The sequence below is a fragment of the Stylophora pistillata genome, chromosome 8, assembly GCF_964205215.1.
Source record: "Stylophora pistillata chromosome 8, jaStyPist1.2, whole genome shotgun sequence".
Lineage (NCBI taxonomy): Eukaryota > Metazoa > Cnidaria > Anthozoa > Scleractinia > Pocilloporidae > Stylophora > Stylophora pistillata.
The window spans coordinates 6,753,123-6,773,398 of NC_142526.1; the positions used below are offsets into that span (position 1 = coordinate 6,753,123).

General features: G+C 39.2%; 1 protein-coding gene across 1 annotated transcript; it reads left to right on the forward strand.

Moving 5' to 3' along the window:
* Positions 1-8,369: 8,369 nt before the first annotated feature.
* On the forward strand, positions 8,370-11,361 carry LOC148724702 (tetratricopeptide repeat protein 28-like). The gene is made up of 2 exons (XM_088729752.1): positions 8,370-10,637; positions 11,250-11,361. Exons 1-2 carry the CDS (start codon positions 8,890-8,892, stop codon positions 11,305-11,307), a joined length of 1,806 nt encoding a protein of 601 aa, XP_088585878.1. The 5' UTR covers positions 8,370-8,889; the 3' UTR covers positions 11,308-11,361.
* The last annotated feature ends 8,915 nt before the right edge of the window (positions 11,362-20,276 follow it).

A 20,276-nucleotide genomic window follows, 5' to 3' on the forward strand; every position in this document is an offset into this window, starting at 1 on the left:
TAATAATATTTTTTTTTGCAACAGCAACATATTACAATTTGCTATAGGATGTTGTTACAAATTGCGTAAACTGAAGATTATTACAATATGATATTGCAGTGTCTTACAAAATGAGTTAATTATTACAATATGCCGAAATCATTATTACAAAATGAGTACGTTTCCTCTGCCAGTTTCTCCCTAAATAACTTTCTTAGTTGCTAGTACTCTAGTGAATCTTTGAAATTGGTGTTAGGGGTGAAGATTATTTCAGTTTACAGTCATCTCACAGTTTTTTCACCGGGTTAAACAAAGGAGAGAGCAAAGCCTTGTACAAATATGATATCTCGTAAAAAGAAAACTACGCGCGTTTCATCGTTTGTGATATGACTTCTCTCTTCTGTCGGAGGTTTCTCTTTTAAGAAACAGAAATGAGGAAACAGAACGGAGAAGATGTTATGAGATGTTTTAGGGATTTGATTATTGTTATTATTGTCAGTACCATTATCATTATTTTACTGATCAGGGTCATTATTTGTCTTCATTCGGGTTAGTTTTCTCCTGTCTTTGTTTTGAAGGAATTTTTTTTCGGTTTCTTGATTTTTTAGTTTCGTACACGGTCATAAGAATAAACAACAGAAATATCACGATTTATAATTTTTTTTATTTTTATTTCGATCGAAACCGCTTTGTGGAAAAAAAAAAATGACACAGTATTCCGAATTTCAAAAAATCTCATAGTCGAGAAAGATTCGATTTTTTTCATCCTATTATATTGATAATTATCAAAACCTGGATCATTGACTAATACAATTCAAGACTTTTTACTGGCTTAGCCATTATGGTATATGAGCCAATATACCAATATGTAATATCTGTTCATTGTAATATCTGGCTTCTTCTTACAAAATAATGTCGAGAAGATTTGTCTAATACCTTGGGGGCGTTTTTTATTAATAAAACAACTATTCCACTCGCGCTTGTTGGATATGAGATGATTATAGCCAGCTCGGCGCTACGCGCCTCGTTGGCTATCCATCATCTCATATCCAACGCACACTCGTGGAATAATTTTTAACCATTATTCTGTCTTTTAAGACCAAGTTTCTTAGTTTCGTTTGTCAAACAACACCGAGAAAGACACTATTTATATATCTTTGTAAGGTAAGAGGATAAATAAACTTGAGTAATGTTTTTCTCTCGTCTTTGAAAACTGAAATATTTCAGATCGAAACTCCGCGAAAAACATCATGACAGGATTCCGAATTTGAAACAGTCTCATAAGTCGAGAAAGATTCGATATTTTCGTCCTAGTATATTTAGTTCTTATAAACCGAGCGGGAGGTCTGTATGGGAGAATCTTGACTGAGGTCGCCAGTACAGACCGAACGCAGTAAAGTCGGTACCAGCGACCGAGGTCAAGATTCTCCCGTACAGACCGACCTAGCTCGGTTAATAAGATACTTATTATATAGCTGTGTCTTATATGCCAATTTTTTATATTCTTTGTATCTTTTTTTTCTAGACCGGTCTAGATGCCAGTCTAGATGGGAAAATCTAGACCGCTTTCAACATTGATTTCAGCCAATCAAATTCGTGAATACAGTAATTCCCAGTCCTTGTGAGACAGCCATATAATAATTAACAATTATTCCACGAGCGCGCGTTGGATATGAGATGATTACAGCCAACGAGGCGCGTAGCGCCTCGTTGGCTATCTATCATCTCATATCCAACAAGCGCGAGTGGAATAATTGTTTTATTAAAATCGTTAACTTAAATTATTAAATTTTATTAAAGTTTTAGCTCCCGTTTAATTTTAAGCTGACACGTACCCTTACCATATTTGTAGATTATGGTATATTGGCTGATATACCATAATGGCTAAGCCAATAAAAAGTCTTGAATGGCATTATCCAATGATCTAGTTTTTAATAATAGTTATTGTTAATACGTGTTTTCTACGGTGGCCTATAGAGGACATGCCACATCTTCTCTTATCGCGCGATAAATGGATTATCGCAGTACTTTATATTAGTTGTAAAACTTCTTTTTTTTCTCCGACGCGTTTCGTGAAGTTGTACAAAATTTAAAACGTGTAAGGCAAGGTGAGAAAAATATTTTTGGGGAAACGGTTTTAGCTCAAACTAATATTTGCAGAAAGGCTACTCACTAATCTATATTAAAAAAAATAGACCCTGACGCATAAGTACTCGTTACAGCTGGCGCAAGCCTATTTCAATTCCATGAAAACACAGAAGAAAGCCGTGGATCTCTGAGTAACCCAGATCAAGAGAAAAGTAGTGATGAATGATATCGATCCTCTGGAGAGTATTAGGCAAGCCATTGCCAACGTAAGGCGGTAATACAGCGATGGATAAATGTATTATTCCAAAAAGTAAAAATCCTTTTAAAGAGTACTTTAACAACGCCATCTTACTGTGTCGACTGCGTGACTCATATCACGCACACGTTGAGTGTGAAATATCGCGCGATAAATTCTTAATTATCGCGCGATATTTTGATTTTATCGCACGACAAAAAAATTGTGGTATGTCCTCTATGGGCTACCGTAGTTTTAAGATCAGGTTCAAACATTGTTATGACACGGGCTATTTTCATAAATCTTTGTTTTGCAGACACGATTTCTTGATTTTGGTTTCATTCAATAAACGATCAGTATACTGAACTTGGAAACTTTTGCATTAGCCGCTAAGCATAGAAAAAATTACCCATAAACATGTGTTTGTTTATCGCAACTGAAAATTATTATCCTTTAGCCGTAATATGCCCGAATTTCTAAGCGCTGGCCATAAAAACCATCACCCCACTGAGACTCTCTTAAATCTGCTGACGAGTTGTTCTTTCAGTGGTCTAAATAATTAAACTGAGATTCTCTGTCATTTTTTTCTATCGATGGATCAAGTTAAGGTGGCTGAACACAGTTTTTGATACCTGTGTTTTTTTCACCATTTTCTCTAACACCTTTGATCTCTCGGTCACCAAAACTGGCAGCAAGCAAATTAACAAGACAAACTTTGTTTATATGCCTCTTGCTCGCTTGCCTATAACCAAGTGTTTTTACACTGTGCATAGCTAGGGGTGAGCTCGGTTTGCTGGGAAAATTAAACGGACAACCTTTACTTTGCCGTAATTTGGCCACTCAGTTGAGTGGCCGTTTATTTTTAATATCAAATCAAGTTACAGTAAAACCGGAAATAGAAACCTAATCCCAGAAAAGGTGAGGGCAAACACCCATCGAATGAGAACTCGACGTACCTAAGGGAATGTTCAAAAACAATGGGCGGGTTAATAGGGTGGGAAAATGTTTGCCCTGCACCGAAGCTTAACTAAAAGAGGCCCGAAATCACATGTTCGAATGTTTAAGTATTTACCATTATAAGTCATCCGGGATAATGTTAAACGCGGCGCAGGCTGCATAAATTAGTTTATGCCAAACTTTGTTTTTTTTTATAGTTACGCTGACGTATGTGCCATTTTTAGCAGAATTTCTCACTTACTTTAGAAGGAAACTCTGCACACGCTGGTTCTGCAGACTTGTACTGTATACTTTCGGTTAACTTGACTTTATTCTTCACAATCCAACATTACACATTCTGTTCTACGACCTATCTCAATCCCATCTTTCTTCAGTTAGAAAAATGCTATGTTTTATAAGCTACGGATATACACACCCAGATACGCTAAGTCCCGAGTGGTATGATAATTTAAGCTAACTTGACAAAGTTCCAGTTTTGTTTTACACATTCTTCAATGATTCGTGGCCACTAATTTCCTGTTACATCGGCTTGCTTGACAATCATAGTGTTAATTTATGCATGCGGTTTTACTAGCGACTATTTGACTGAATACATCTTTGTTTTTGAAGGCTCGATAACACGACGCCGGTCAATACTTCCTTTGACATTCCACAAATGAATGTTGGCGACAAGAAATAATAACTTACTTAATCAACTACTAAATATGCTGAAACAGGAAAAATTTATTATGAGCACGTGCAAACTTTTCGCGACACCATCGTCATGGCAACATGAATAAATATAAACAGGCCTTTAAAATCGGCTTTGTTCATTTGTAGAAAATCTAGTCATTAGCTTTTCTTTATAATTTGCATGCAACAAGCTTGTAACGATACTCACAAGTTAACCCCATTTTGCTAACAATTTAACAGAGATCTTTAATTATCCCTTTTTGAAGGTTTACTCGATTATCTAGAATTTCCTTTGTTAAAAATCAATTTTTTTCGATACTCCAGTTTCTTATTTCCTAAAGTATTTTCGTGCCAAATTTCGTGAAATTCTAATGAGGGGTTCTCAAGAAATAGGCATATTTCCGAGAAAGCAATTTTTCATTCAATCGCAGTTTTTTGACTTACCACGCATGCGCTACATTTAACCGGGTTCTCTCGGTAACGACGAAAAAGCTGAGAATTGCTGGGTTCTTTGCACTGTTAACTTTTCTAACATGTCTTTGTAATAAAAGATTAAAGCTCTCAATACACTGCGCCAACTATAGAGAAAAATAGCACAGATAGTGCGGATGCGTGTTGAGTAAATAAGACGACCGCTCTATTGACGGCATGTTAGTTTTTTGCAATCCTTGCGCGCGCGCTGAATTGCATCGGCAAAAGCGCGCGCGAAAACTGTGTTCAGCCACCTTAACACTTTGTTCTTCACCCTTGTGACTCTTGCTATTTGCCGTCATTTTTCTTTTACAGGCTTTGATTTCAATTTCTTGCTTTTGATTTCTGAAGTCACACGAACAACGCATCAAACTCAGCACGTGCCACGTGCTGAGTTCAACGGTGTGTTTTTTTAAGATTTAAAATAGCTAAATTTATATATATATATATATATATATAAAAAACAAACAAACTATTAACTAAACTGTATAAAACAAAAAACTATTTTCTTTTTCTATACAATCAAAAATAATGTGTATGGAAACTTTTTTTAAATGAGTGAAAGTTCGTTAGGAATGCCAGAGATCTAAACAACCCAGAAATTGAGGAAGATTTTCGGTGGTAAAGTCTGACGCGAACATAGACTTGTAGGCAAAATAAAATAGTTTTTGCAGCCTTAAACCTTCACTTCCAAAATCTGACTAGCAATCCCCTCTTCTCGATCATACACATTTCCTTTAAAGAAGTGTAGAGAATTTGATGTCGGATCAAAATGGCATTCTTACCGCTGATCGGATTGCGTATTCTGTTGGCATGATGATGTTTTGATATTGAAAAGGATAAGCTATTTGTAAATCAACTCTAACAGTTGGAGGGTCGAATGAGACACAAGGTAAATCAAATTTTAAGAGTACAATGTTATTATGTATCCAGCACGTGTTCCAATATTTTTTTGGGGATTTTACAAGAATAGAGTGAAGCGGTGATATTTAAACAATTCTTTCTTTACCGATCAGTCATATCCTTATTTTGTGATAACACTAGTTGATATATAGCTAACACGTGGGTAATATGAAGCGAAATGTTAGCTCTGATGACTGACTGAACGGGCGAGATGGAACCATTTTTCCCGCTCGCAATTAACTTGCTTGTTCTTGAGCAAGAAGAAATTTGCATTGAGCAGCCTTACTAAGTCCATAATCTTTATCGGCAAAGGAATCACAAAAGCGGTAGAAGACAGTCATAGTAAAAAGAGAAATAAATAAACGGCCCTCGTAGGTTTGTCATGTGCTACAAACACAGTTGGCTTTCTTTCCCAGTTCTTGAAATAAACAAATCATTCCTGGATCTTATCAAAGTGAAATGTTTTGGTTATGCAACGAATCCTTTATCAGCCAAGCCTTTTGGGTCAAGAAGCCGCTGGATAATAGCTTCTTTAGCGTTCTTAACGAACCGATGACCAACGATAGGGGAAAAAAGAACTCGGCGAATATCTAGCCTTCTTCCCCTCACCCTTGGACAAGAACACATATTTATTTGCATTCAGTATTGACAGGATACGTTTTTCTTTCAGTTTCGAACTTCTGGTTTCACTACTTAAACGACCAGGAAACTGAACGAGGGACGAGTTTGTTTATAAAGGTGAGCCGTCTTTCTCTTATAGTTCTATGGCTTCCGCCCATTATTCACTTTTCTTGAAAGAATTCACGTTTTTATTCTGTCAGAAAATAAAAGAAAAATTTAACAGGTTTCACTGACTGCCCAAAATAAGCCCATGCGGTGATCGAAAAATAATACAAAAATTGACGGATATCAAATACTCAACTCAATGAATCCAAAAGCGAAGTTTTAAATCCGAGATGCTTTTGATGCAGTTTATCTGAATTGCGCGCAAATGAAACATCAGCAAAAGGCATGGGAGGGGGGAGCTGGGGGGGGCAATCAAATTAATATGAACCAGTTTGAAATTGTCTGTTTATCGTTTTGCCATCAAAAGGAAGATGGAGGATTTTGGAGATCATATCATTTTTCGGGGGGGGGGGAACGGTGGAGGATCAGACAATTAATTGTCTATGAGAGAGGGGGGATTAAGAACGGTTCTGAGGAAGAACAGCACATACCGGAAAGAAATTGATCTAAGCACTCTCCCCCCATAGGTTGGGTCTAAAAGTTACATGTTTTCGTAAATTTTGCATCGCGATTTGTCAAGAATCAGTGTTGTTTATGCACAATTTATTAGGTATGGAAAAACGGAGAGAGAAAAGTAATGTTGCACTCGCACTAACAAGTATTCGTGGAAAGTGAGCACTGTCTAAACTTTTGCAGAGAGATAGCTACCAAGAGTCATCATCTAATTTAGTTATTTAAGTTTTCTGTATTTTAACCTGTTGATTTTTTTTCCATTTCAGGAAGGTATTTGGTCAAACAAAAAGGAGTACGTGATGACTAACACGTGTGAAATCCTACAGAAGATCAGGATAGGTTTAGATGTTGCCACATATCTTCTAAACACTGATCGTGGTATACAAGCCGCTCATTTGTGTTATGAATGTTTAGTCTTACTCAACAATCTAGGCTTTGATATGAACGGACTGGATGTCTCTGAGGTAATATTCAATGCGTACTACGCAATCTCCGGTTACACAAACGCAGTACGATACACCAACAAACTTATCGCCATGTTCCACAATACCGGGAAATCAATCATTGAACTGGGAGACAAATACAACGGACAAAGTAGGCTTGCAGAAGCCAAGGAACTTTTTCAAAGCGCACTTGCCATCGCAAAATCAATTGGCGACGGAATTGGAGAAGCAGTGACTTATGGAAGGCTAGGACTCCTGTTTCAATCACTCGGTAAATATCAGAAGGCTAAAGAATATCACGAGAAAGCTCTTGCTATCGCAACAAAAATTGGCGATAGGGAAGGGGAAGGGGCATGTAATGGGAACCTTGGAACTGTATTTGAATTACTCAATGAATATCAGACGGCTAAAGAATATTGCGAGAAAGCTCTTGCTATCGCAACAGAAATTGGCGACAGGAAAAACGAAGGGAGAGGGTATGGGAACCTTGGAACTGTGTTTCAATCACTCGGTGAATATCAGAAGGCTAAAGAATATCACGAGAAAGCTCTTGCTATCGCAACAGAAGTTGGCGACAGAAAAGGAGAAGGGACAAGGTATGGGAGCCTTGGAAATGTGTTTCTATCACTCAGTGAATATCAGAAGGCTAAAGAATATTACGAGAAAGCTCTTGCTATCGCAAAAGAAATTGGCGATAAGAACGGAGAAGGAACAGGGTATGGGAACCTTGGAACTGTGTTTGAATCACTCGGTGAATATCAGAAGGCTAAAGAATATCACGAGAAAGGTCTTGCTATCGCAACAGAAATTGGCGACAGGAAAGGAGAAGGGACAGGGTATGGGAACCTTGGAAATGTGTTTCAATCACTCGGTGAATATCAGAAGGCTAAAGAATATAACGAGAAAGCTCTTGCTATCGCAACAGAAATTGGCGATAGGGAAGGAGAAGGGACAAGGTATGGCAACCTTGGAACTGTGTTTCGATCACTCGGTGAATATCAGAAGGCTAAAGAATATCACGAGAAAGCTCTTGCTATCGCAACAGAAATTGGCGACAGGAAAGGAGAAGGGACAAGGTATGGGAACCTTGGAACTGTGTTTCAATCACTCGGTGAATATCAGAAGGCTAAAGAATATCACGAGAAAGGTCTTGCTATCGCAACAGAAATTGGCGACAGGAAAAAAGAAGGGACAGGGTATGGGAACCTTGGAAATGTGTTTAAATCACTCGGTGAATATCAGAAGGCTAAAGAATATCACGAGAAAGCTCTTGCTATCGCAACAGAAATTGGCGATAGGAGAGGAGAAGGGACAAGGTATGGCAGCCTTGGAACTGTGTTTCGATCACTCGGTGAATATTAGAAGGCTAAAGAATATCACGAGAAAGCTCTTGCTATCGCAACAGAAATTGGCGACAGGAAAGGAGAAGGGACAACGTATGGGAACCTTGGAACTGTGTTTGAATCACTCGGTGAATATCAGAAGGCTAAAGAATATCACGAGAAAGCTCTTGCTATCGAAACAGAAACTGGCGACAGGGAAGGAGAAGGGAGAAGGTATGGGAACCTTGGAACTGTGTTTCAATCACTCAGTGAATATCAGAAGGCTAAAGAATATCACGAGAAAGCTCTTGCTATCGCAACAGAAATTGGCGACAGGAAAGGAGAAGGGATAAGGTTTGGGAACCTTGGATGTGTGTTTCATACACTCGGTGAATATCAGAAGGCTAAAGGATATTACGAGAAAGCTCTTGCTATTGCAACAGAAATTGGCGACAGGGAAGGGGAAGGAGCTTACTCTGCGAGTCTTGGATCTGCGTTTCTATCACTTCGTATAAATAGGCAAGCTAAGAAACATTTTGACAAAGCACTCGCCATCAGTATAGAAATTTGCCACAGACAGATGGAAGTGTGCTGCTACGCAAACCTGGCAAATCTGTCACGATTGTTTCATGACTACCAGATGGCTAGAGAGTTACTTGAGAAAGGGCTTACTATCACTATCAAGACTGGCGATAGACCACAACAAGGTATAATCTATACAATCCTTGGGCACGTGTCCCTATCGCTTGGGAATTACTACGAGTCGGAAAAACACTATGAGAAAGCACACTTGATGAGCAGCGAAATAGGAGACAATATGAATGACTTTCACAGTCTTCTCGGAATCGCTCAGTTAAAGAAATCGGAATCAAATCTTGAGGAGGCAATGGTGTATCTACGTCAAAGTATTGAAATTTATGAAAAATTGCGAAATTTTCTCAAAGAAAACGACGAATTTAAAACATGTCTCTTGGAAGAGCATGGTAATTTCCCCTACGAGTTGCTCAGTCGCATGCATTGTGACACCGGAAGTGTGCGAGACTCTCTTAATGTGGAGGAGCTAAGACGCGCTAGAGGCCTCGCAGAATTAATGGCAGATAAACTCTCAATTGAAAGCCACGTCTCAGCTGATTCAACATCTCGGCCAAGGATCGAAAGCATTGTGAGTCAAGAGAGCAATTGCGCTGTTTTGTACATTTCATATTGTGAACGGCATGTTCGTCTGTGGGTTTTAAAAGCAAATGGAGACATTAACTATCGAGTGAGCCCAGTGATAAAAATCGACACACTTATGGCTGCATGCGTTTGCGATGTGGAGGAAATTTTTAAAAAAAGTGCCTCCAGTTTCGGCATTTTACATGACCAGAACTGCGAGGATCGATCTTTGGGTGACGATATCGTCATATCTCCTCAAGAAGAGAGCCGAGCAACCTCGCAAGGAGACGAACCCAAACGCAACGAAATGATTCTTCAACTGTGTTATGACCAGCTTATCGCCCCTGTCAGAGATTTACTCACAGAGCCTGAAGTCATCATTGTGCCTGAGAAGTGTTCATACCGAGTCCCTTTTGCTGCCTTGCGGGATGAGACAGCGGGAAAGTATTTTTCAGAAACCCACAGAATCCGCATCGTCCCTTCTCTGATGACTTTGGGGATCATTCAGGAAAGTCCGGGAGACTATCACAGTCAGACCGGTGCACTGGTAGTGGGTGATCCTTTGGCTGGTGAAGTGCTTTACAAAGGACATATTCTGAAATGGACACCATTGTTGTGTGCACGAAAGGAAGCTGAGATGATTGGTCGACTCCTGGGGGTTCAGCCTTTGTTAGGAGACCACGCAACAAAGCAGGCGGTACTTCACGCACTTCATTCAGTGAGCCTGATACATCTTGCCGCCCATGGTAATGCCGAGAGAGGAGAGATTGCCCTGTCCCCCAATTGCACCACTAAAAGTATTCCACAAGAAGAAGACTACCTTTTGACAATGTCCGACATTTCAAATGTGAAGCTGCGAGCTAAACTGGTCGTACTTAGCTGTTGTCACAGCGGGCGTGGAACGTTTAAACAAGAGGGAGTCATTGGAATAGCTCGGGCTTTCCTAGGATCTGGTGCGCGTTCAGTGTTGGTGGCATCGTGGGCCATAGAAGACAAAGCAACTGAGCAGCTTATGAGTCATTTCTACCAACACCTGGCTGCTGGAGAAAGTGCCAGTGAATCTCTTCACCAGGCCATCAAGTGGTTGAGAGGCAACGGCTTCACCGAACCTGCCCAATGGGCTCCGTTTGTGCTGATGGGAGACAACGTGACATTCGACTTGAAAAAAATAAGGTAAGCTTGTTTTTGAGTAATTTTTTGTAATCGACATAACCCATTTAAGCTTGTGAAAATAAACAGGAGCCTGCCTTTTTCTTTAATTAGAAAAACGTCTGCAACTACGAGGTTTTATTTTATGACGGCACATGTTGACGGTTTTTTAACCCTTTAACTCCTAGAAGTGATCAACATTTAACTTCCCCCTATAATATCCATACATTATCCGGCAAACAAGTAGTTACCTATCAGGTACAAGTTGTTCATGATCTAACACCAAATTCTCATCACAAATTTACAAGAAAAGGTGCAGCAACTACATGGGAGAATTAAAAATCAGATCTTGGGAGTTAAAGGGTTAACAAAAACAGGTTAAGATTCGGTGTAGTTTCTTAAGTGTGCAAGATGTTTACAATTGTACTATTGGTGTAAAGATTGACAGGACAATGACCACAATCTGAGCGAAAATATAATAAATAAATAATGAATGAATTAATCGATAAATCAGTGAATACGGTGAGGAAGCTAACTTTTATGTCTATAACAAGTCTAATGACAACGACTGGGAGATTATGTAAACGTAAAAAAAAAACATTACACATCATTCTTAACTCAAAAGTTTTGTTTTAGGCAAAAAGAACTGACGAAGGACGAAAGTGACGGGGACAAGAAACAGAGTAGCGACTGATCCTTGACTCTCCCTCCTCTCCTGTTTACTGGAAGGAAAACTGGTATTTTTTTACACAAAAACTTTTTACTTTTCACTGCTCTTGTGGGTGCTTTTTTTTAACACGGCCCAGCTGTCCAGCAAGCGATGTCATTCGTCCAAAAGTTGTATTATGTTTGCCAAGGAGGAACAAAAATGAACAGATAATTGAAAAATCAAAAAATAGAAAATGTTGAGTAAATTTTCCACGATGCGAAAATTATGGCACTGTTTTTTGAATTTGAGATTTCAAAAAATCATTAACTTTTTTACTTTTTTAGGATATGATTCTAAATTTTACCCTCTAGCTGCCATAATTTTCTCTTTAAATTGATAAGGAGAACCTGCTCGGTAGTACGTAAGAAAAAAAAAAAGAAGTCACTCTTAGATTGATAGGTGTGTATTCTGAACTGCCATTAGATACATAATGTGTTGATACTTTTTTATGAAGAGTTCATATGTAAATCATTTCAAGGAGTGAACGGGCGAAGGACATAGGCGAAGATATCTGGGCCGCAATGTTCAAAGCTGGTTTAAGGTAACCCTGTGTTAGCGTGATATTTGATTTCAGATCTGAAAGCTTTAAAAGAAAGTTCAGTTTAACTGTTTTTGTCTACAATTTGATGATCAGTGCTCTAAAAAGAATACGGAAAATTATCACCGAAAGGTTCTTGAATGATGAAATAGGGAAACCTGCATTAAAATTTAACGCTGGGTTAGTGCTAATCGGCCTTCGAACAACTGGACCCTGTTAATTTCTGGAACCTAAACTGTAATATAATAATAACAATACTAATGGTTTTGGCGATAGAGTGCTTTTGAATTGAGTGTTGTAAAATTGGAAGAAAGGAATCGCAACGGCCAATCAGAAGAAAGGAAAATACCTTTGAGAGAACTCAAATTAAAAGCCGACCAATCATCCCAAAATGCGGGAAAAAGCGGGCGACCAAGTCGTAATTGTTTTTAGTTTAGCGCCTGATTAGTTCAGAGATTGGCGAGAGTTTTATCGACCAATCACAAAGCCAAGTAAGGCAAAAGCAGATCTGGAGCCAGCTAGGATTACTTTCGACACTCAACTGAACATTGCTCTATCACATTATCATTATCCTTAAAATTTATTTCTCGGCTTTGAGACTCGCTGGAAGAGAGTCCCAAGCTGATGTTCTTGTTGTCTATGTCTTTTCTTCTGACATAAGGTCTTACAACCAAAACGTTATTACTTTTTTTTGTTCTTGGAGTTTATTCTACTACAGTTGGTAATAATATCTAGACGATGGCTGTGATAGAAACCGGATTTCTAGGTTAAAAACACTCCGTCGAGGTGATTATTTTAGCTTCCAATCGTGCGACCTGAAGTAGGAATCAATTTTTTCGAGCTTGCAAAAATGTTAGCCACACTTTGAAGGCATAAGTTCGTATATTGAACCTCAACTTAACAAGTTGTAATAATAGTTATGATAATAATGATAACAATCTTAAAAGCGATGGAGTGTCGTAAATCCAAAACCGAAGTAGTCACTAGAAAATACCTTTAAGAGACTTCAAAGCAAAACCGACCAAACTGCTTAAACCGCTGGAAAACGCGGGCAACCAAATCATGAATGTGTTTTACTTTTGTATCGGATTGGTTAAGAGATTGGTGCGAGTTTTCTGAGCCAATCAGAAAGCGGAAGTAAAGCAAAACAAAGCAATTCCGGATTTACTTTCGATACTCCAATGAAAATTGCTGCGATAGGGATCATAAATGAAACAAATAAAAACGAAAAAAGACAATAGATTTGATTTTAAGCCTCACAGATTAAACAGAGCCGAAATAGTTTATCCAATTAATGATCATGATGAAAAGTAAAGAACGCAGAAGGGCGAATCTCTAGAAGATTTTAGGAGAAATTGAGGTATCAAGTGTAGCTTGACGTTTCCATTCAAGATCGTTGTAAGGGACACGAATTCTAAGCCATTTCTTTCAATGCAATCGGTGGAGGAATTCTCTTAACTCTCTCACAGTACCAAAACCTCGCTCTGAAGTCATCACTGCACGAGACAAACGCTACTCCTGTTGGGGAGTGGGTGCTACAGAGAATGTGGTTGTTGTGACCTATGTCTTTTCATCTGATATAAGGTCTTACAACCAAAAATTTGGTAGTATTTTTGTCTCTTGGAATTCATTTTACGGCAATTATTAATGATGTCTAAACAATACTGTGATGAAAACCGGATTTCTAAGTTATAAACACACTTCGTAGAGATGATTTTGACTTTTACTATGAATCTTGCACTATCAATCAGTTTTTTAAATTTTGTCAAAATGTTACCCACACTTTGAAAACATAGGTTTATTTCTTGAACCTCTACTTAAATAGTTGTAATACGAGTAATGATTATAGTAATAATAATAATAATATTAATAATAAGTGCAAAAGCAATGTCAAGAGTGTCATAAAACCAAAACCGAAGTGTTCGAACTGTAAAAAGACGAGTCTTGGCCACGGATCACAGATAAAGATATTGGTTTCTTACGTTTAGACTACGAGCAGCCCCCACTTTAGGCGAAGTCTGTTGCGCGAGTGAAAAAAGCTTTAGATCTCCCGCTGCGTGCTAACATTAATTTCTTTTCGCTGAGTTTTTTTTTTTACTCGCAAGACGGACTTTACTGAAGAGGAGGGACCACTGGTAGTCTACTCACTTTGAGAAATAGAGGTTTCCCAAGCTTTTTTATATCATTTTCCTAATCAGTAGGAGCTCCTGTGATCAGCTATTTCGTCAAGATTTTAGAAAATTTAAAGGTAAGCCTAAAGTATATTTTTTTCAATGTCTCCGGTTTCTCTATCTGAAAAATGACTTTGAAATAAATCTTTTGCCCTAACTACTTTGTTGTTCGTGTGCGGCCTGCATAAACTGGGATTGTTCAGGAATTTCCATTGTTCTTGCCCCGGCTTATGAAAGTGAAATTTCAACCACCTCTCGGTTAGCTCAATGGATAGAGCGCTGGACTGTTGTGCGGGAGGTCGAGGGTTCGAGCCCCGGTCGGACTAGCACTCAATATCTTAAAATAATTGAGAAGAATATGCTGCCTTTCTACAATATCAAGAAACGGTTAGATATTCTAGTTTTCTCGGATAGGGACGAATAAATGGAGGTCCCGTCTCCTGCAGGGTTAGGGGTAGGAGACGTTAATTTACCACACACGAGTTTACTGTGTGATGGTGGTCCTCCCCTGGGGTAGGTTGGATTGGTTACTGAGCCCGCAGTGATTGGCGGAAAGCTGTTGCTTGTGGGCAAATCTTGTAAATAAATAAATAAATAAATTTCAACCCGCTCTCCCTCCTGTTCTTACCCTTTACACCTCTGTATTAACAACTATATTCTCCACACTGATCTCAGTACATTTCCTATGGTAACCACAAGGAGAATTTGTTTGACAATCAGGAGTTTCTTACAGTAGATTGGTGATCATTTCCATTATTCTCCTAACCTTTACATTTGATTTAAGGGCAGGGGAGTAGCCAGGATTTTTCAAAGGTGGGGGGGGGGGGGGTCACAGAGACTACTTACCAGATTGTCATGTCAACCTCAACGCCGTGCATGTTTTACTTAATGTGACAGTTTTGGGATGAGTAGTGAGAGTATAGTGGGCAGGCCAAGATATTGTCATGGCATTTTCACCACCTGAATATTGTAGATTGCTTGCTCAAAAGAAGGCCTATCAAGGGGGGCTCACGGGCACCCCAGGGCCCCCCTGACTACGCCCTTAAAGGGTGATATTGTAGGGAGAAAGAAGCCTGTCAACTTTACGATCTAAAGTGTTAAAATAGGTTTTTCACTCCTCTGCTACTTACCCGCCGTTTTAATTGAGCTTTGTTTAACTTCCTGAATGCCTGGAGCAATCTACACTAACACAAGATGAACTAATACCTCTCTTCTATGGTGTGCCCGTTCAAATTTTGCGATGCACCGCATAGGTTATTGACTCCACCAAAGCTACAACGAATCGGGACACGTGTTGTTATGTGTTGTAACAGCAAAACAGAAGACAAATTTCCGACATAATATTCATAATTATTTGAATCATATGTCCCCCCTCCCCAGACAATCCTAAAGAAAACCATAACGAAAGCTGACGTGAGCCGGTCCGAAAAGAGGTCGTCCGACTCCACACTCGCTCGGCTCTTTTACATCTTCCGAGTTACAGAGAACATCGCAAGCCAGAAAGTGAAAGCGTTTTAAAGGTCAAAACCTTTTTGGTGAAACTCCAAATAGAAAAAAAATTCAACAGGATACTCGTAATTCATTAGCTCTATGATCGAAGAGTCTCGAGGTTTCATTTCCCCCACTTTAGATTTCCTTTCATAGATTTCTACCTTTGTTTTTTGAAATTTTCTTTCACACGAGGTGATTAATGCATAAAAATTGCTGACGGGGGATATTGCACCTACAACTGATGAACCAAGCCCTGTTAACCCTTTACACTCTCACCTCATGATCAGTGTGCATATTCTCTAAACTGTTCTCCATACATTTCCTAACGAGCTGGCAAGGAGAATTTGGTCAACAATCAAGAGCTTTGTTATCATTTCCTTTACTCTCGTGACTTTGATGTGTGATTCAGCTGTGAAATTGTGAGGAGAAATTAATTTCTAGTCACTCTTAGCGGTTAAAGAGTCAATTTTGTAATTCCGAATAGCAAGGAGACAACAGGAGCACATGTATATTGTCAGTTCTACAACATAAGGATCGTTGTCAACCTCACGCGACCCTAGAAATCAAAATTCACTGTAAATAAAACAAACTTATTTTCTTCTTTAGTTGGAAGTTGGAAGCAGCATCAATTATTTTGTTGTGAGTAAGGCAGTGGTTTGTTTGTAAGAAATGAGGCATAATTTACCATCCGGGGAATTGTGTGGGGAGGGGGGGGGGTCCATGGTTTCGGGGACCAAAGGAAGAATGAGTAGTCACCGACAGAATATTAAGTGGCGGAGGGGGGAGATATAGAAAATTTTACAGTCAATTGATTTCCGATGACTGGGGAGGGGCATCATAGGAATATTGCAGCATCTTACGGGGGGTGATCAGGTAAATGTTATCGTGACACAACCAAAATCTTCAAGCTCCCCGTCCCCCTCCCCCCTGGGTGATAACTGATGACCAGTCCTTAGGCTACGAGTGTCTGACGGGTAACAAATGTAGAGTAAGAGTTCTTGTTAACAGCTCACCTGTGTGATTCAAATTTGTCAGGAATAAAGTTACTCTCACCATATCAATACATACCGTGTGACATTCGTGATGGTTTGCAGGTACAAAACACTGCCCTATGTTTGTTGCGTTAAGACGAACTGTAAAAAAACGAATCTTTGATCAGAGATAAAGATATTGGTTTCTTAATTTTAAACTACGAGTAGCCCCCCTTTGAGGCGAAGTCTGTTGCGCGAGTAAAAACCACATCTCCCCGCAGTGTGATAACATCGATTTTTTTTGACTGAGCTTTTTTTACTCGCACGACAGACTTCACTGAAAAGGAGGGACTACTAGTAATCTACTCCTTTGAGAAATAGAGGTTTTCCAAGTTTTTTTTGCATCATTTTCATGGTCAGTATGAGCTCCTATGATCAGATATTTCGTCAAGATTTTAAAAAACTTAAAAGTAAATTAAAATTATATTTCTTTCAATGTCTCCGGATTCTGGATCTGGAAAATAAGTTTTGCTTTTATGTTATTCCTATGCGGCCTGCAGATGCTGGGATTGTTCAGGAATTTTCATTGTTCTCGCCCGTTTGATGAAAGTGAACCTTCAGTCCACTCCCCCTCGATCCTCCCGTTCCTGCCCTTTACTCCTCTACATTAATATCCGTATTCTCCACACTGATCTCTGTACATTTCCTATGGTAACGGCAAAGAGAATCTGTTTGATAATCAGGAGCTTCTTAGAGTAGATTGGTGATCATTCCCATTATTGTCATAACCTTTACATTTGATTCAAGGGTGACATTGTCAGGAGAAATTAGAACCCAGTCAACCTTACGATTTAAAGGGTTCAAAGAGGAAGATAGGAATCGAAAGTTCTACGAACCACTTTTCTTTCAGCGCAGTGACTAAAACCCTAAGAAGCCTGGAGAACAGAACTGCTACGTTATGTTGCAGATCTTGGGTGGTGAAACGAAAGTCTTAAGGCGGCAGTGAAAACAAGACAATGTTTCCGCTGTCATCTAAAATTTTCCCAAATTATATTTGGTGTCTAAGAATCAGCAAAATTTATACTGATACCACGAATAATTCATGAAAGGGTCTCAGTTCTCAGCTTTATTCCTACGTAAGAAAATTAAACGGGGGGCGAACTAGCCCGAAGATCACGAGCCTTTTGCAATCGCGTTCGATAATAATAATTTAATTAACGTGTCAAGATAATAGCAGTTGCCAACTAAGTAAGGACACCTATCTACAATGTTAACAAAAATAAATAATCCCCCAATATTCCCCTTTATAATTCCCTTATATCATCCCACCCTATGTATAAGCCAAAAAAAATACAAATATACGATTACAAGAAAATATCTCTACTAAATGTATTATGCAGTAAATGGTTTGAACCCGGGGGTAACATGTGAAGGTGTAGTCTGATCGTCCGGGTGAGTGTAGTCCTGAGAAGGACTGTTGTCGGTGGTAGTGACTGACGTTTCGACAACCTGTGCGGAAGTCATCATCAGAGTCAAGTGAATGATTGTTGTCAGTAGAATGTTCTTATTCCAGTTCGTGTGAAATGATCGGTTGGTTTTACCGTGATGTTATTGGCTGTAAGACTCAAGTGACGTAAGTCGGTCATGATTGGTCTGTTTCGATCTGTCGGTAAAGTTAGGTCGTTCTTTTTCGGTCGTTTGTGATGTTAATGTCGTGAATGAGTCGTTTGTATGGAGCGGGTAGTTGTTGACATCTGTTTAGGGGAGTCTGTTCTAAGTTAGTAAACCAGCTTTCCAGAGTCAGTCGTTGAAAATAGTCAGTGCTGTAGGTTAGGCATTGCGCAGAGTCCCAGTCAATGTTGTGGTTGGTAAGTCGATGGTGTTCAGCAATGTGATTGCTGACATCACCTTTCCTCGTCGCCCGTCTGTGTTCAGTCAGTCTTGTTGTGAGGTTTCTGCCAGTCTCACCGATGTAGGAGGCTTGGCAATCGGAACAATCGATCTTATAAATCGTTCCCTGTCTGTTCCTCGGTTCGTCTTTGTCTTTAACGTTGGTTAGTAACTGACGTAGTGTGGTAATGGGTTTGTGGGCGACGCGGATATTGAAGGGTAGTAAGATGCGCGAGATGCTTTCAGACATGCCTTTTATGTACGGTATGGTTGCTGTAGTCGTAGGGGTTGCGGTGTCGTTTGTTTTGGTAGTGGTAGTGGGTCGGTAAGTGTTTCGTCGGATGAAGTCGTTGTTGACATTCTACTGACAACAATCATTCACTTGACTCTGATGATGACTTCCGCACAGGTTGTCGAAACGTCTGTCACTACCACCGACAACAGTCCTTCTCAGGACTACACTCACCCGGACGATCAGACTACACCTTCACATAAATGTATTATATAAAAGTAACTATATAAATTGACCGATAAATAATATTAAGAATTACAAAGAGTGCAGTTACCGCAATTAATTGAGGAAATTCGTTTAGCAAGGGCTACTTTCTTGATGAATGAAATGAATGAATGAAAAACTTTATTTAAGTGTCTATGTTTTTAGCTATAAGCTAATGGGGGACCCTAAAAAATTTAAAAGTCACATACATTTACATATGTAAATGATAGTTATTTACAGTAGATAATTATAAAGATTATAAAGTTATTTAGTTAAGTTTTAAATTTCAACGAGAGTTGAAAGGTCGACTTTTCTTATGTTCTTCTTGAACGAAGTTAGAGTTTCTATCGTTCTTAGGTGTCTTGGTAACTTCGACCAGATGAGAGGTCCCATATATTTAATAGAATTCCTACCAAATCTTACAGTTTCGAATCTTGGCAGTTCAAAGTCACTGTTCCGTAAATTATATTGAGTGTTCTTTATATTAAATAAGTCAGAAATATTCTCAGGTACGAAACTGTGCTTAACTTTAAACATCAAAGTGGCACTGTCTCGTAGGCGCCGATTGTTCAACGTCGGTAGTTTGGCGCGACTTAGCAGTTCTTGATAGGACGCTGATCTAGTTTTGTACACCGCCCTAAGTGCTCGCTCCTGAATCCACTCAAGCTTTCTCCGATGCATTACAAAAGTGCCATACTAAATGACAGTAGGTTAGATGGTGCAGAATTGAAGACCTGTAAAGTGATAGTTTAGCATTACAGGGTATCAAATTGCGTAGCCGCACTAGGACCCCTACTTTTTGACTGGCCTTAGCGCATAGATCACTGATATGACTAGTAAAACTCAATTTTTCATCTATTTGAACTCCTAAAAGCCGTATTTCCCCCATTCTGTTAATAGTATGACCATCAACTGAAAAATTTTGATTATCGTTGTCTTTGTCAACATTTCTCGGGTTGATCGTTAATAGCTGGAACTTTTCTGGGTTGGTTGAGAGATAGTTGTTCTTGTACCAGGATAGAGCTTTCTCTCCATGTATCTTAATACTTTGCGCGACAACGTCATGCTTCTTCCCCGTGACATACATCTTGTGGTCGTCGGCATACATGCTCAAATTAGCATTATTTGTATGAAATGACATATCATTTTGGAACAAATTCCACAGAAGGGGGCCAAAGGACGAGCCTTGCGGGCAGCCAAGCACCATCCTTTTCCAGTCACTCGTCACTCCTTTTATTTTCACTCTATTGAGCCTATTGTCAAAGTATGATCTAAGAAGGTTGAGGGAACTTTGTCCAATGCCATAGGCCTCGAGTTTCTTTACGATTAGAGAATGGCTAAGAGAGTCAAAGGCTTTACTCAAGTCAATAGACAGTATGCACACCAGCCCCTTTCTG